At 50.0% G+C, this 16,686-nt stretch overlaps 1 protein-coding gene across 1 annotated transcript; it reads right to left on the bottom strand.

Annotated features, from left to right (window-relative positions):
- Window positions 1-2,574: 2,574 nt before the first annotated feature.
- On the bottom strand, window positions 2,575-15,505 carry RILP (Rab interacting lysosomal protein). The gene is made up of 8 exons (XM_056864996.1): window positions 15,044-15,505; window positions 11,680-11,809; window positions 8,897-9,018; window positions 8,613-8,804; window positions 7,631-7,791; window positions 4,960-5,082; window positions 3,409-3,498; window positions 2,575-2,713 (listed from the first exon to the last, which is right to left on the bottom strand). The coding sequence occupies exons 1-8, from the start codon at window positions 15,503-15,505 to the stop codon at window positions 2,575-2,577; spliced, it is 1,419 nt and encodes a 472-aa protein (XP_056720974.1).
- Window positions 15,506-16,686: the final 1,181 nt, after the last annotated feature.

The raw sequence follows: 16,686 nt of genomic DNA, 5'->3' as shown, positions 1-16,686 counted from the left end.
ACCACTCTTAACCACCAAACCCCTCTGGGAACTGGATAGTGCATGTTCCTAGATGCTCCTAGTGACATTTCCCTTTCAGGAAAGTTTTTTCTTTTTTTACCATCTCTTGAGTCTTTGTGCTCCCCCTCAGTACTAGGGTATGGAAAGATTTTTAATTAAACCTGTGTATTATTTACCTGCAAAGCTCCTGCACCGCTTTTCCATCAGATCACAGTAATATAAAACAAAACAACAGAGAACAAGGTCAGCAAACAGAAAATAGCCTTGGCCACCTGCCCATGCCCTTGCATGACTCTTGAAAGAACATTCTGTAACCTTTCCAGCTGTTGAGACGTATCTTTTGGGGGCTGCTTTTGAAGGTTGTCTGCACCCTTAACAGGCATAAAAGGCAGTGGCCAGGTTTTATTTGAATTGTTTGATTCTCTTATGGGACCGAATCATTTCTCCTTTTTAATAGGGTCCCCTGCGATGGAACAGTGTCAACTGCACTGGTTTTAACTTCAAACTATCTGGAGTGTGTGTGGCCTTACGGGCTGTGTGTTCACGTCTCTCCTCTGTACTGTGCCTGTGTCTACTTTGCGGGCGTGTTCTTCCAGTGGAGTTTCCCACACACTCTTTCATAGAAGAAGAGTTGGTTTTTATATGCCGACTTTCTCTACCACTTAAGAATCAAACCAGCTTACCATCACCTTCCCTTCCCTTCCCTACAACAGAGGTAGGTGAGGCTGAGAGAGTTGTGGCTAGCTCAAGGTCACCCAGCTGGCTTCATGTGGAGGAGTGGGAAAACCACCCCGGATCACCAGATTAGCCTCTGCCGTTCATGTGGAGAAGGGAACCAAACCATCGCTCTTAACCACTTCACCATGCTGGCTCTACACCATAGCATCCAGGCAGCAGAGACTAGTGCGAGAGCAGTGGTATACCACTCAAACAGGTGGCCCAGAATTTCAAATTTCTGTCATTGGATCAAAGCACCATTGCAGGTAATACTTGGCATTTCTCAGCCAGCGAGATGAAGTGATTGTTCTAGCCCATTTCTCCTTGAAACAGCAACCACCCCATAGGATGTCTTGGGGGAAGGGGGAGAGACTACAGGTGTTGGGGTTGCACTACTGTATTGAGGTGGCAGGGGTGTGTGTGAGTGTATATATGGCTTTAGGCTTGCAGCAGGGTTATTGCTGGTGGGTACCAGCCAAACGGGGGCTTGGGAGACCAGCCCGTTGCTCCATTGGCATACTCCCAGTTCTGTCCATTTCTGTGCCTGCACCCCTTGATTCTGATATATCTCCAGGTGGGTTAGATGATACCTAAAGTGTTTCAGTACCAGGGCTTAGAACAGTTTAAAAATGCAAAGTAGAAAGTAGAGGTAACTTATTACCGCCTCAGTGGTTAGTTTTGGAAGAAAACAGCATTAAATGCTCCTTTTTATTAAAATATAGCCAAAGTGGTTCATAAAATATTACAAACAATCCATATAATCATAAAATACTATAAACAATCCATATAATAAATTTAGAACACTCAGTAATTATACCTGTGCTGGCATACAGAAGCTAGCCGAAAAGGAGGTAAGAGGATACTCCTCACATCATGTGGAAGACCATCCCATTATGATCGTGGCATCCCGGGTTTGGCTGATGGCTGAGATACCCGCCGCTGAAAAGACTGCTTCGAGAAAGAGGAAGGCAAATAAATAGTTATGAGCTGCTTATAACTGCCATTTTAGAAGAGGAAGATAACTTGCAGCTGCTTTCTTGAATGTGACTGAATTCTTTTTCACTACTGGGTGAGAAATGGAGCAAGGGGCCCATAGTAGAAGGAGAGTTGGTTTTTATATGCCAACTTTCTCTACCACTTAAGGAAGAATCAAACCGGCTTACAATCTCCTTCCCTTCCCCTCCCCACAACAGACACACTTTGAGGTAGGTGGGGCTGAGAGTGTGACTGGCCCAAGGTCACCCAGCTGGCTTCATGTGTAGGAGTGGGAAACCAACCCGGTTCACCAGATTAGCGTCACTTGCTCATGTGGAGGAGAGGGGAATCGAACCCGGTTCTCCAGATTAGAGTCCACCACTCTTAACCACTACATCACACTGGGGATTCTGAAGAATGTGTGAAATACAGATGCTGTGAGGTGCTGCTTTTGAGGCAACATTAGGGTGACCTTTTATAAGCCGTTTAAAGCATGGCACTAATTGAACTTCCATGCTATTATGCGCAATCGGTATTTTATCATTTGTGTTTCAATCGAAAAAGAAAAACCACTCTTGGGAATGACGGCATGGCTCATTGTCCCTGCAACAGTGTGGCCTACCGCAGGCCCCCTGGCAGGGTGAGCCATGGGCTCAAGTGTGTGCTGCATGGGATTTAAGAAGGACAACGTGGCCCTTAGTCTCTCGGATAGCTTCTCTTCCCTGCCGCCTGCAGGCTTTCCTCTCCGGGACTAAAGCAGCTGCTGGGATGGTGGAGGCATCGGTGGTGTCCAGGAGGCTGACCGCTTGGAGCCGCTTTTCTGTATCCTCAGCCCAGACAGGGCCCCCGACAATCTGGTTCAGGGCAGGGGTGAGCTTCCATTCAGGCCGCTTTCCTCTCCTCCACTGCCTTCTCTTCCTCCTCCGAGCCAACCTCCTGCGGATCAACCATCTCCCAGGCTGCGGGGCAGGCTTCAGTGGAGCTGTCTCGGGTGCTGCTGCTGAGATACCACAGGCCAAAACTGCAGAGAGGGGGAAGAGAAGGAGAATTTTACAGCTCTCTTGTTATCTATTCCTTTCCTAGTAACATCTCCTGCCTGTTCCTATGTCTATCATCTCTTTAATATTTTTCCCCCCTAGAAGCAACAGGTGGCCTATTTGGGCTGCTGCCAAAATCTCTTTCAGCAGCACTTAAAGGCCGTGCAATTGCTGTTAATTCAAGTTTTCGGTAATCCTCCGGCAGGTACGTCCTCCTTTTGATGAGCAATGATAATGGTATGTGGGCTTTCTTCTCTGGGTGACAGTCCAATTTTAAACAATATGTTGAAGTTAGTGTTAAACTTTGCAATTATGTAATTTAGATCTATGATTGTTTACTCTGTATGTTTTAAATATTTTATGCCTCAAATCCAATGTGTTAAAGTAGAATTCCAGAAAGAAAGAACAAACAGCCCTACAGGTAAAAGTCCACTTGGAAGAACCGCCCGCCCCCCCTTCACCCTGTGCGTAGCTATACCACATACTGTTGAGAGCAGCTCCTCAGAAACTGTAGTTCTGAAGCTCTAAGGCAGGGGTGTCAAACATACGGCCCATGGGCCAGATCCAGCCCCTTGAGGGCTCTTATCCGGCCTGCAAGCCAGCCCAGGCAGCCACCCCCCTACCAGTCCCTATCTGGGCTAGCGAATCCTTGGTGGGATGCTCATAGGTCGAGACTTACAAGCTCTTGATCCTGGAAGGGGCCACGGGGCCATCCACCGTGTCAGAGTCTGGTGTAGCCAGCCACACTCCTCCATCCTCCTCTTCGTCGCTGCAGTACAAGAGGCCAGAAAGAAAGCCCATCAAAGAGAGGCGTGCATAAACTGGGGAGGGGGCGGCAGAGCAAAAATAAAAAAGACCCCCTGCAAAGCATGTGCTACCCAGCAGTGCGCTACACATTGCTGGGCCCGGTGAAGGCTTCCCGGAAGGCTAACTAGGATGGTCACCTTCCCTCCTCAGAGAATCAACTTTGAGATTAACAGTTTCTTTTACTCCACAGAAAGTAGTTTCAGACGGATGCCAAATTGGCCTGCAGCAGAACTGTTAAGATTTTTTAAAATAATCTTTTATTATTTATTAGGAAGGGGAAAAGGTACAAAAATCAGGGAAGAAAGGGGGAAAATTAGCAATACAAATACTAGTATTTAAAAAAACTAAATACATTGTCATACAAGTTTAAAAAGGTAAAAGGTCCCCTGTACAAGCACCGGGTCATTCCTGATCCATCCATCACATCCTGACGTTTACTAGGCAGACTTTTGTTTACAGGGTGGTTTGCCAGAATCTTCCCTTTATCCCCAGCAAGCTGGGTCCTCATTTGACAGACCTCGGAAGGATGGAAGGCTGAGTCGACCTTGAGCCGGCTACCTGAAACCCACTTCTGTTGGGATCGAACTCAGGTTGTGAGCAGAGCTTGGACTGCAGTACTTCAGTTTACATACAAATTTACATGGTTATAAAATCAAGATAACCTTGCTGGCTTACGAGTATAATTAATAAAAATTTTCATAACCTGATACTGTGTCCCGCTACCGTCTACTAATCTATTAAAAAGGTTTGCCATTGTCTTCCCCACTCATCTTCCCTTTACCCCCAGCAAGCTGGGTACTCATTTGACTGACCTTGGAAGGATGGAAGGCTGAGTCCACCTTGAGCCGGCTACCTGAAACTGACTCCCATCGGGATCGAACTCAGGTCGTGAGCAGAGCTTTGGACTGCAGTACTCTGCTTCTCACTTGCCTTGGAAGCCCCTTGCCGGGATCCCCATAAGTCAACTGAGACTTGATGGCACTTTCCACCACCAACAATGGGTCATTGGAATGTGGAATGGTATAGTATAGCCCACTCTCGTCAGATCTCAGAAGCTAAGCAGGGCCGGTACTTGGATGGGGACCACCAAGGAAGACTCTGCAGAGGACGGCAATGGCAAACCAACTCCACTTCTCACTTGCCTTGAAAGCCCCTTGCTGGGGATTGCCGACTTGACGGTGCTTGACACACGCAAGAAGGGAGGCCAGGAAAGGAACCTTCCAAACAGCGGGCAGGCGGTCTCCCAAGAACCACCCACTGCGCTGCCCAGAGAGCATGCCTCAGCCCACCCTCTCTGGCCTCTGCTCCCAGTGACCGTTTGCACCTCCAGGGCAAAGAGCATCTGGCTCAGCTCCCAAACGTACACCAGAGTCAGCCCCCACGAGGTCCTCTGCTGCAGCAGGGGGAGGCAGGGCAGACTCACCTGCTCCCTGGCTCCTCTGCTGTCCCCAGCATCTTGGCCCGGACCTTCTTGTGCTGCTTCCGGATGGCCGATTGCATGGCAGCCAGGAGGAGACTGGGGATTCGCTCATTGCTAAGCAGCTCGCTGAGGGAGGAGGGAAGGGACAGCCCATTCTCAAGGTAAGTTGGGGGAAAGGAGGATTGCTTGTTCATTTCTCTCTGCTCCTACACCCCCCCACACACACACTGTTTCAAAAGAGCCACAGCCAAGTATGTCTTGCATGTACCCATCTCCAGCTGAAACTGGGGAGAAAGAACTCTGGGGCAGACTAGGGAACTCACTGCCACAAGATGCAGCAATGGTTATTGTCTTAAACAGCTGGAGACAAGTTTATGAGGTACTTTGATGGCTCCAAGTCAAATAGAGCTACCCCATTCAGAGGCAGCCTAAAATCCCCAGAATCCAGGGACAACATAAGAAAGGCCATGCTGGATCAGACCCAGGCCCATCAAATCCAGCAGTCTGTTCACACAGTGGCCATCCAAGTGCCTCTAGGAAGCCCACAAACAAGACGACTGCAGCAGCATTGTCCTGCCTGTGTTCCAAAGCACCTAATATAATAGGCATGTTCATCTGATCCTGGAGAGAATAGGTATGCACCATGAGTAGTATCCATTTTGGCTAGTAGCCATGAATAGCCCCCTCCTCCATAAACATGTCCACTCCCCTCTTAAAGGCTTCCAAGTTGGCAGTCATCACATCCTGGGGCAGGGAGTTCCACAATTTAACTATGTGTTGTGTGAAGAAACACTTCCTTTTATCTGTTTTGACAAGGCAGGGTGGCCGTCACCTTCATGAACTGCTTGCGAGCTTCCCAAAAGCATCTGGATGGCCACTGCTGGGAAGAGGATGCTGGACTGTTAGCCTGATCCAGAAGGGAAATTATGTTCTAAGGTGGAGACACCAGACCAAGGAGAGACAAATATCTGGGGAAACAGGAGGAGTGCGTAGCAAAGGAACCCTGAACAGGAAGTGGCAAGAACTGAGCCACCCCTGCCCAGGGGGAGAGTCCTCCCCACACCACAAACATCTTGGAAATCCCACCTGAAAGCTCAGTGCCAGGTGAGAGATCCCCCAACCCCTTCTTGACTTTTAATACCATTGGTCCAGGGGGCCTTGCAACAGAGATCTACTAAAGGAAGCTCCCAAAATTCTTCGCTTCGCTTTCTGATAGTTCATTGCCAAATCATCTGTGCCTTTATCTGAGGCAGGGAGCCACCTGCAGCAAAGGCCTTTTGACCCAGTGGGCTTGTCGTCAAATATGGATTGTAAAAAGAAACTCCTGCCTAGAACCGGTGGGTCAAGTTGCTTCCTGGTGAGAGCTGGACGGGAAAGTCCCCTGTTGGCAATGACAGGAGCAAAGGTCTTTCTCCAAGGTGGAGCACGCTTCTGCTGTCCATTTTGTCTAAAGAGAGTCTGGGCAGAGGAAACCTTGACGTTCCTGGTTTGGCCAAAGGTGAGAGAGGGCACATCTCTCTTGCAGAAGCGCAGTTCCAGCATGGGTGCGTTTATTTACATTATTCTTATCCCACTTTTCTCCAATAGTACCAATTCAGCCATGCTCTGTATCCCTGTAATAGGCTTGAGTCCAAGGGACACCCACAACAAATGGGGGGGGGGGGGAAACTTAACCCTAAACACCAGAATTAAGTACCCAAAAGGTCAAGAAAATATAAATAAAAGTAAAAATCCAAGACCCAAGGTTATACACTCTAAAAATTATGCAAGTACAAAATATGTATACATTTATTTCAGGATAAAATCTAATACCACATATAACATATAGGGTATTGCAACAGCTTACCATATTGACATACTTATATAGCACAGTGAGACATAAAATAGCCCTGACCTGGACGGCCCAGGCTAGCCTGATCTCATCAGATCTCAGAAGCTAAGCAGGGTCAGCCCTGGTTAGTATCTGGATGGGAGACCACCAAGGAATACCAGGGGCTGCTGTGCAGAGGAAGGCACTGACAAAACCACCTCTGTTAGTCTCTTGCTATGAAAACCCCAAAAGGGGTCATCATAAGTCGGCTGCGACTTGAAGGCACTTTACACACACACACACACACACACAAGACATAAAATAACACAATTATACTCTGACCGTACACATTTCAGCCATACAGCCTTCTTCAGTGGTCTAAGACTCAAACATATACATAAATATATAAAAAATCTTTATGACTATGCGTGCGTTGTTATTGCAAAACAACATTTAAAATATAAAACCGCAACACTTCTTCCTCTGTTTTAGACTTCCATCAACAAGGAACACTACTCCTTGTGTAAGCAGCCCTCTTAAATGAGGGGATGTAATATTGCAGCCATAAATACAATTGTCAATATCTCATAGTTAAGAAGTATTTATACAGTCTGGAGTAGTAATCAGGAAATAAGGTGGCCTTATTTATATTTTTTTGACCTTTGGGGTACTTAATTCTAGAGTCCAAGGGATTCCTAAGCAGAACAGCGTTAGATGCCGCCCAGGCATTTTGGACCCAAAGGCCTGCCCCGTCACCCTCTTCTAAAATTCACCTGCGAGGGACAAGCAGGGAGACCAATCCCACCTAGATCACCCTCCCCACATGCCCACTGCTCGCTACTGCCCTTCTCTGTCCTGACTGACCGCTGGTAATAGGCCAGCTCCTCCCGCACCAAGAACAGGCTGGTCTTGAGCTCATTGCGCTCTTGAAGGATCTCCTGAAGTTCTTCCTTGGAGAAGCATCTCCCCCCCTGGGGTCTGCAAGGGGGCTCCTCGCTAGGTGGCACTGCTGCTGCACCCTTGTCCTGGGGAAGGGGGGAAGAGAAGAGATCCAAGGTGGCCCAGGCTGTGAGCCCAGCCCCATAGGAGACCTCTGCAGAGGTCCAGGCCTGGACCATAGAAGGCTCCAGGCTAGAATAGGCAAGAGAGGCAAGCTCTGAACGAAGAAGAAGAGGAAGAAGAGGAGGAGGAGGAAGAAGAGGAAGAAGAGAGAGAAGAAGAGGAGGGAGAAGAAAGAGGAAGAAGAGTTGGTTTTCATATGCCGACTTTCTCTACCACGTAAGGAAGAATCAAACCGGCTTACAATCACTTTCCCTTCCCCTCCCCACAACAGACACCCTGTGAGGTAGGTGGGGCTGAGAGAGCTCTAAGAGAGCTGTGACTAGCCCAAGGTCGCCCAGCTGGCTTCGTGTGTAGGAGTGGGGAAACAAATCCAGTTCACCGGATTAGCGTCCGCGGCTCATGCGTAGGAGTGGGGGATCAAACCTGGTTATCCAGATCAGAGTCCACCACTCCAAACCACCGCTCTTAACCACTACACCACGCTGGCTCTCCAGATGCAAATGTTTTTGCAAACAGAGAGAAAGGAACTCCAACGTTCCTGAAAACCTCCCACCATCACCCTCCCGCAAAAGGCCACTGGCTTATGAGATTGTGTCAGGCATTGTGGGGTCTCTTGCAGCCATAAAATCCAGGAACTTTATGCCCAACACAAGACACTCAGTGTGCCAAGTGCTAAAGCCCCAGATCGCAACCACAACCCCTGGAACGTCTGTGCCACAGAGGCCCCGGGATGGCACACAGACGGTCCACCTCTCAAGGGAAACTGGGAAGGGGGACACATTACCAGGCCAGGCCCAGACGGCTCTCTTCTCCCCCAAGGCTTGTTCATCCTGTCGACTTCCCGGCTGGCCTCTAGCAGCCTGTTCTCCAGGCCCTCCTTCTCCTCCAGGGCCTTCTTCAGCTGCGCCTGGACAACGGCCAGCTTGTGACGCAGCTCCTCGTTCACGGCCATGAAGCGGCCGAGCTGTTCCTGCAGCTAAGAACCAGACCCGAAGCCACGCTCGGCACCACGCAAAGCCGGCTGGGCCTCCGCTGTTCCTCCACCCGGCCACCCCTGAGCAGCCTTACCGCCTCCACATCGCGGCTCTGGCCGAGGATCTCGTGGGCCTGAGCCCGGATCTCATCCCTCTGCTTGTCCACCACCTCCTTGAGTCGCAGCATCACTTCTCTCTCTTGGCGTGTGGTCTGGTCTGAAACCAAATAGGGCACAGCCTCGTGCAAGGCTCCCTGGTTCTCGAGCCAGGGCATCCCAGCAGCTCCGAGGGGGCCCATCTTCATCAGCCAGCGTGGTGTATTGGTTAAGAGCAGTGGACTCTAATCTGGAGAACCGGGTTTGATTCCCCACTCCTCCACATGAGCGGCGGAGGCTAATCCGATGAACTGGGTTGGTTTCCCCACTCCTACACATGAAGCCAGCTGGGTGAACTTGGGCTAGTCACAGCTCTCTTCGAGCTCTCCCAGCCCCAACTACCTCACAGGGTGTCTGTTGTGGGGAGGGGAAGGGAAGGTGATCGCAAGCCGGTTTTAATCTTTGTTAAGTAGTAGAGAAAGTCGGCATATAAAAACCAACTTCATCTTCTTCTTCCCCCTTGCCCGCATCACGGGCTCTTCCGGTTCCCTTCTGCCATTTTCCCCCCTTGTCACTGTCAGAATAACAACTATGCAAGTATGGTGGTGTATGGTGCCCTCAAGTCGCAGCTGACTTATGGCGACCCTGTAGGGCAGGGGTGTCAAACACACAGCTCGCGGGCCGGATCTGGCCCCTTGAGAGCTCTTATCCGGCCCGTGAGCCAGCCAAAGAAGCCACCACCCCACCCACTCTCAATGATGAAGATGAAGGAGTTGGTTTTGATATGCCGACTTTCTCTACCACTTAAGGATGAATCAAATCGGCTTACAATCACCTTCCCTTCCCCTCCCCACAACAGACACCCTGTGAGGTAGGTGGGGCTGAGAGAGCTCTAAGAGAGCTGTGACTAGCCCAAGGTCACCCAGCAGGCTTCGTGTGTAGGAGTGGGGAAACAAATCCAGTTCACCAGATTACCCTCCACCGCTCATGTGGAGGAGTGGGGGAATCAAACCCCTTCAGACCACAGTCCACCGCTCCATCACTCTTAACCACTACACCACGCTGGCCCTCACGCTCGATCTGGGCTGGCGAGGCATGGCCCAGCCTGACCAAGTGACATTTATGTCCTATCCGGCCCTTGTAACAATTGAGTCCGACACCCCTGCTGTAGGGTTTTCAAGAGACGTTCAGAGTCGGTTCGCCATCGCCTGCCTCTGCATAGCAACCCTGGGCTTCCTTGGTGGCCTCCCGCCCCAGTCCCAACCAGGGCCGCCCCTCCTTAGCTTCCTGGATCTGACCAGATTGGGCCAGCCTTGGCCAGGTCAAGCACGTATACATGTTAATTAAAATTCAGATGATGACTTCAGCACATTTTCACCCGAGGGAGCAGCTGCCCTAGACGACCTGCTGTCTGCCGCACACACCCATTCAAGGAAGTCACTTTACTTGCACTGGGTGTGCGTGTGTTGAATGACGAGAACTACCAGTCGCTGAGCCAGCCAATTTGCTTTTTAAAAAAAAGATCAAGGCAAGACGTGCAATCCAGTAGCAACGGAGCAACAGCACAGCTTGCAAGGCTGACAGGCCTTGCAGCGAGTGCGAGTCAGCCTTAAGAACATAAGAAAAGCCTGCTGGATCAGACCAAGGCCCATCAAGTCCAGCAGTCTGTTCACACAGCAGCCAACCAGGTGCCTCTAGGAAGCCCCCGAAGAAGACGACTGCAGCAGCACCATCCTGCCTGTGTTCCACAGCACCTAATAAATAGGCATGCTCCTCTGATCCTGGAGAGAATAGGTATGCATCAGGACTAGTATCCATTTTGACTAGTAGCCATGGATAGCCCTATCCTCCATCAGCATGTCCACTCCCCTCTTAAAGCCTTCCAAGTTGGCAGCCATCATCACATCCTGGGGCAGGGAGTTCCACAGTTTAGCTATGCCTTGTTGGCGCTTTACTGTTTCTTGCCATTCTAAGGCCTGCAAAAGCACAGCAAAAATCCAACCTGTATATTGCTGCCGTTAAAAAGGAACTCTGAAACCTGCATGCAAGAGACACGCTCACTGGGGCTTCCCAAGGCGGTCAACGAGCATTACCCCAGAGCAACATCTACGCAACCACAGTCCAAACACCACAATGATGAAGTCATGTTTCTCAGCCAGAAAGCCCCCCTTCAGGTCTGGTTCTTCCTTCCTCTTTCCCCCCCAACAAGTTAATTTATGAATAGAAAAATCAGCAGACCCCCGCCGCCCCCGGAACTTTCTTGCCTGATGCAGACTTTCCATTTTGAATGGTTACAGGATGGGCTGGCATTCCCCCTTACCCTGTGAGATACCTCAAAGAGGAGGAGGAGGTGGAGAAGAAAAAGAGTTGGTTTTTATATGCTGATTTTCTCTACCATTTTTAAGGAGAATCGAACCAACTTACAATCGCCTTCCCTTTCTCTCCCCACAACAGACACCTTGTGAGGTAGGTGAGGCCGAAAGAGCTCGAAGAGAACTGTGACTAGCCCAAGGTCACCCAGCAGGCTTCATGTGTAGGAGTGGGGGAACCAACCCTGCTCACCGGATTAAGAGTTTGCCGTTCCTAACCTCTACATCACGCTACACCAAGAGGGGCCACACTACTGCACAAGCGGTTGGAAAAGGCTTACCACCTGAAGAATGGATCAAATTCTCACACCACAGCCCGACATGGTATGTTTTTCACCTTGTGGTCTACCTTGAGCAGGTCTGGGGGGAGGGGAGGGGCACAAAGATTTTCTAAAGAAATAAGCCTCTCTCACCTGCCAGGGACTGGCCCCCAGCCAGCTGGGCCAAGAGCTTCTGGTTCTCCTCTTCCACCTGGGCCAGGCGCATCTGCAGCAGGTGCTCTCTCTTCTGGCCTTCCGAGAGGGTCTGGGCCTGCTCCCCATCCTGTGGGAAAGAGGAAGCAAAGAGACCTCCCATCAAGGTCGGAGCAGGCCTGCGCGGTTCTCCTCCTGCCTGTCAGGCCTTTGCAGCTAGCAGGGGTAAAGGCTCTTGACACGAGCAGACAGCTTCTGGCTACACACCAAGTCCTTGGTTCCCATGCCTGTAAACTCTGTGTACAATTTCACTCTTCCTTTCTCCCACAACTGCACTGATGTTTAGTCTGCCTGTCCTGGGAATAGCTTATCTCGGGGATGCTTAGCCATGTTTACCATCATAGCCTGTAATGCTTTTAAACATGTAATCTACCAATGTTTCACCATTACTAGCCTTACCTGTGTGCAAGCAGTCAGTTCTTTTATCTGTCTTTTGCTCCTAATAAAGTATTACTGCTTCAGGACTACCTGCCTGGGTGAGTTTACTTAATGGGATGCTAGAGACACACGTCTGAGCCTGACACTGCCCTGCCTTCACCCACAGCAGAAGCATCACACTGGACCAGGCCGAGGACAAGAGCGGAAACCATTGATGGGCCAGGCCAGGAATGGAGGAGCCAGTGGCTCAGCGGTAGAGCCTCTGCCTGCCATGCAAAAGGTCCCAAGTTCAATCCCCGACACCGCCAGCTAAAATGACTGGGTAACAGGTGATGTGACAGACCTCTGATTGGGACCCTGGAGAGCTGCTGCCAGTCAGAGTAGACAACAGTGACTCTGATGGGCTGACAGTCAACTTCAGTATAAAGCAGGTTCATGTGTATTACTATGGGGGGGGGGGAATTAAACAGGCACAAAGTCCTTCCCCCGGGGTACCTAGACTCCCCCAGAGCCAGCAGAAGTCTTTGAAGAGGGCATCTTGGCCATCTTCTGGGCATAGAGTAGGGGGTCACGGGGATGTGAGGGAAAGGTAGTTGTGAATTTCCTGCATTGTGAAGGGGGGTGGACTAGATGGCCCTGGTGGTCCCTTCCAACTCTATGATTCTAAGACCTGCCTGGCCCGACCCAGCCCCGCCGCATGCACAGATGCAGACATTCACCAACAACAACTCCCTTTCCCTTCTACGTAGGGGCACGTGACACCTTGCAGTGATACAGGACATGCACCGATGCACACACCTTCCCCATGTCGCAGAATGATGCCTGTTCGAAGCCACCCCCACCACCCACCACTTGACGGAGAGGGGCGAAGAGAGAGAATCCCAGGCTGAAGGAGTTGCGGGGCGTGAAGGACTCCTAAAAGAGCGGGGGGTGGGTGGAGAGGCAAAGAGAAAAGGCACTGCGGCTGCTCTGGGGCTAGGGTTGCCAAACTCCAGGTAGCGGGGGAGAAATAGACACCACTGTACTAATATCGGGAAGTTGAGGAACTCAGTACAGGAGCGAAGTGTATACAAAGTGCAAAAAACTTTATAAGCTACCAAAATGGCATAACAATACAGCTATACACACTATATACACTATAAAGGTGAAACATACAAGCTAAGACAAACAATGTGACTGTACAAGGTGGAAAAAAGTGTCAAAATGACACAGCTAATGTTCATAGAGTCTCTCTCAATTGTTAATGTTCTCAATTGCTAATGTTCATAGAGTCTCTCTCAAAATCAAGCCTGAACTGACCCTAGAAGTCTCTCTCAATTGTTCCTCATTGGGAACCTCGCTGAAAATCCTTTGGATACCACTTCTCCTACAATTGAGAGAGACTCTATGAACATTAGCTGTGTCATTTTGACACTTTTTTCCACCTTGCACAGTCACGTCGTTTGTCTTCGCTTGTATGTTTCAGCTTAATAGTGTATACAGTGATGTACAGCTGTATTGTTATGCTGTTTTGGTAGCTTATAAAGTTTTTTGCACTTTGTATACACTTCGCTCCTGTGCTAACCTCCAGGTAGCGGCTGGAGATCTCCTGCTATTACAACTGACCTCCAGCCGAAAGAGATCAGTCCCCCTGGGGAAAAAGGCCATTGGGGCAATTGGACTCTATGGCATTGGAGTCCCTCCCCTCCCCCAAACCCGCCCTCCTCAGGCTCCGCCCCCAAAACCTCCCGCCGGCGGCGAAGAGGGACCCGGCAACCCTATCGGGGGCCTTCTCCCCAGCGCGTCCCCCGCCGCAGAACCCCGCCAGCCCCGCCGCGTTGCATCACCCCCTCGGCAGCTGCCAAATGAGACCGACCGCCGGTCTTCGCGTCCGCCGCGGGGACGTCCCATCTGACCGAGGCGGGGGGGGGTCGGGGGGAGCTTTCCAGCCCGAACGCCCAAGTTTTTTAAAAACAACATTTTTTTTATTTTCTACAGTTAACATAACAACATAAAAACAATATCCACTACTAAAAATAATAATAATAGTAAAAAAAGACAAGTAATTAACATAAAAACAATATCCACTACTAAAAATAATAATAATAGTAAAAAAAGACAAGTCATTAACATAAAAACAATATCCACTACTAAAAATAATAATAATAGTAAAAAAAGACAAGTCATTAACAACATAAAAACAATATCCACTACTAAAAATAATAATAATAGTAAAAAAAAACAAGTCATTAACAACATAAAAACAATATCCACTACTAAAAATAATAATAATAGTAAAAAAAAAACAAGTCATTAACAATATAATGACTTCCCCCTCTCCCTCTTCCGTCTAAAAATAAATTGTATAAACGTTTGCTAACGGAACTAATCCCAATATATATATTTTTATTTCACCTATTCTTATCATATCTAACTTTATGAAATCAACACCTAGTTTAAGATTAATACAAAGTATGTTTTAACTAATATGTTCTAGTCCTATTCAGCCGAGCGCTCGAGTCTGTTCGGCTTCGCGGCGCCGGCGAGAACCCCGCGCCGTCCAGAGCAGCGGCGGAGAAGAGAAGAGCCGCCCCGGGAGGGAAGGCCGGGGGGGGCTCGGCAAAGGCCCCCACCCCCCGGAAAGACCTCCCTCCCAGTATTGGGATTAGTTCCGTTCGCAAAAGATTCGACAATTTATTTTTAGATGGGAGAGGGAGAGGGGGAAGTCAATTGGGGGTTAACGTTGCAACATGCTTTGACTTGGCAGTATGATGAGCCTTCTTGAACATTGGAGAAGCGTTGGAGAAATGTCAACATATGTTGACGTTTTAAATCAAGAAAATGGAAAAAAAAATGAAAAAAATAAGAAAGACCTCCCTCCCGAGCGGGGGACCCCCCCCCCCGCCGCCCCCCATCGGGAGTCCCCTCCGGCCACGCGCCAGACGGCCTCCCTCCCTGCCCGGCCCGCGATCACCTGGCCGGCCTTCACCTGCGGCGGCGGCGGCTTGCGGGGGGTGCCTGCGCCGGCCGCCAGCGCCTCCAGCAGCTCCAGCAGGCACACCACCTGCGGCACCACGCCGGCCACCGCGCCCGGCCCGCACACCTCCGACAGGCGCTGCAGCTCCGAGCCCAGCGCCCCGGCCAGCCGGTACACCTGCTCCAGGGCCAGCCGGCGGGGAGCGCTCGACGCCGCGCCCGCCGAAGCCTCCTCCATGGCCCGGCCGCCGCTGCCGCTGCACCGCCGGCTGCTGCGCCAGGCCCCGCCTGGCTCCGCAGCGGAGGAGGAGGAGGAGGAGGAGGAGAGGCCGGCGCGCCGGAAAGGGTGGGCGAGGGCTGCTCTCGCTCCGGGCGGCGGGGGAGTCCGGGGAGGGGTGCAGCTGGGCGCTCCCTTCGCCCCCGCCGCAACCATGTGCGTCCCTGCAAGCACGGGTTCCCAACCGGGGGTCCGCGAGGACTAAATGAAGGGCCGCGACACAAAGTTATAAACCCATGATGCGTTAATATTTTTCAATTAAAAGTTCTCTGTTATAAAAAAATAATAATTCACAGCGGGGGGCCGTGTTAGTCTGTTTGTGTGTGTGTTAAGTGCCGTCAAGTCGCTTCCGACTCATGGCGACCCTATGAATGAAAGTCCTCCAAAATGTCCTGTCTTTGGCAGCCTTGCTCAGATCTTGCAAATTGAAGGCTGTGGCTTCCTTTATTGAGTCAATCCATCTCTTGTTGGGTCTTCCTCTTTTCCTGCTGCTTGCAGTAGTCAAAAAGGGCAAGAGTCCAGTAGCACCTTAAAGGCTAACGAAAATATTTTCTGTGGGTAGCCGTGTTAGTCTGTTTGCAGTAGTCAAAAAGGGCAAGAGTCCAGTAGCACCTTCAAGACTAACAAAAATATTTTCAAAAATATGAAAATATTTTTGTTAGTCTTTAAGGTGCTACTGGACTCTTGCCCTTTTTGAAAATATTTTCTGGTAGGGTATGAGCTTTCGTGAGCCACAGATCACTTCTTCAGCTCATACCCTACCAGAAAATATTTTCATTAATCTTTAAGGCGCTACTGGACTCTTGCCCTTTTTGACTACTATAAATATATATATATATATATATTCAAATATTATTCTAAGTTTAATGTTTAGCTAACAGTTATGATTCAAGTTTATTTTCTCGGAATTTTTATTTCGAACCTTGGGGTCCCTGCACCGAACAAAAAAGTCCTAGTGGTCCCTGGTCAAAAAAAGTTGGGAACCACAGCCTTCAAGGGTGGCCGATTCCAGCCTGGGGAATTCCTCGCCTGGCCTATTTGAACTACGCTTTCCTTTACTTTCGATTTATAGAAAAGGGTAAGAGTCCTGTAGCACCTTAAAGACTAACAAAGATATTTCCTGGTACGGTGTGAGCTTTCGTGAGCCACAGCTCACTTCTTCAGGTCAAATCTTTCGATTTATATGTAGGGTTGCCAGGGCCCTCTTCACAACCAGCGGGAGGTTTTGGGGCGGAGCCTGAGAAGGGCGGGGTTTGGGGAGGGGAGACACTTCATTGCCATAGAGTCCGATGGCCAAAGCGGCCGTTTTCTCCAGTGAACTGGTCTGTATCGGCTGG

The sequence above is a fragment of the Euleptes europaea genome, chromosome 19, assembly GCF_029931775.1.
Source record: "Euleptes europaea isolate rEulEur1 chromosome 19, rEulEur1.hap1, whole genome shotgun sequence".
Classification (NCBI taxonomy): Eukaryota; Metazoa; Chordata; class Lepidosauria; order Squamata; family Sphaerodactylidae; genus Euleptes; species Euleptes europaea.
Note: the sequence above shows the minus strand (reverse complement) of the source record. Positions and strands in the feature narration are given on the sequence as shown.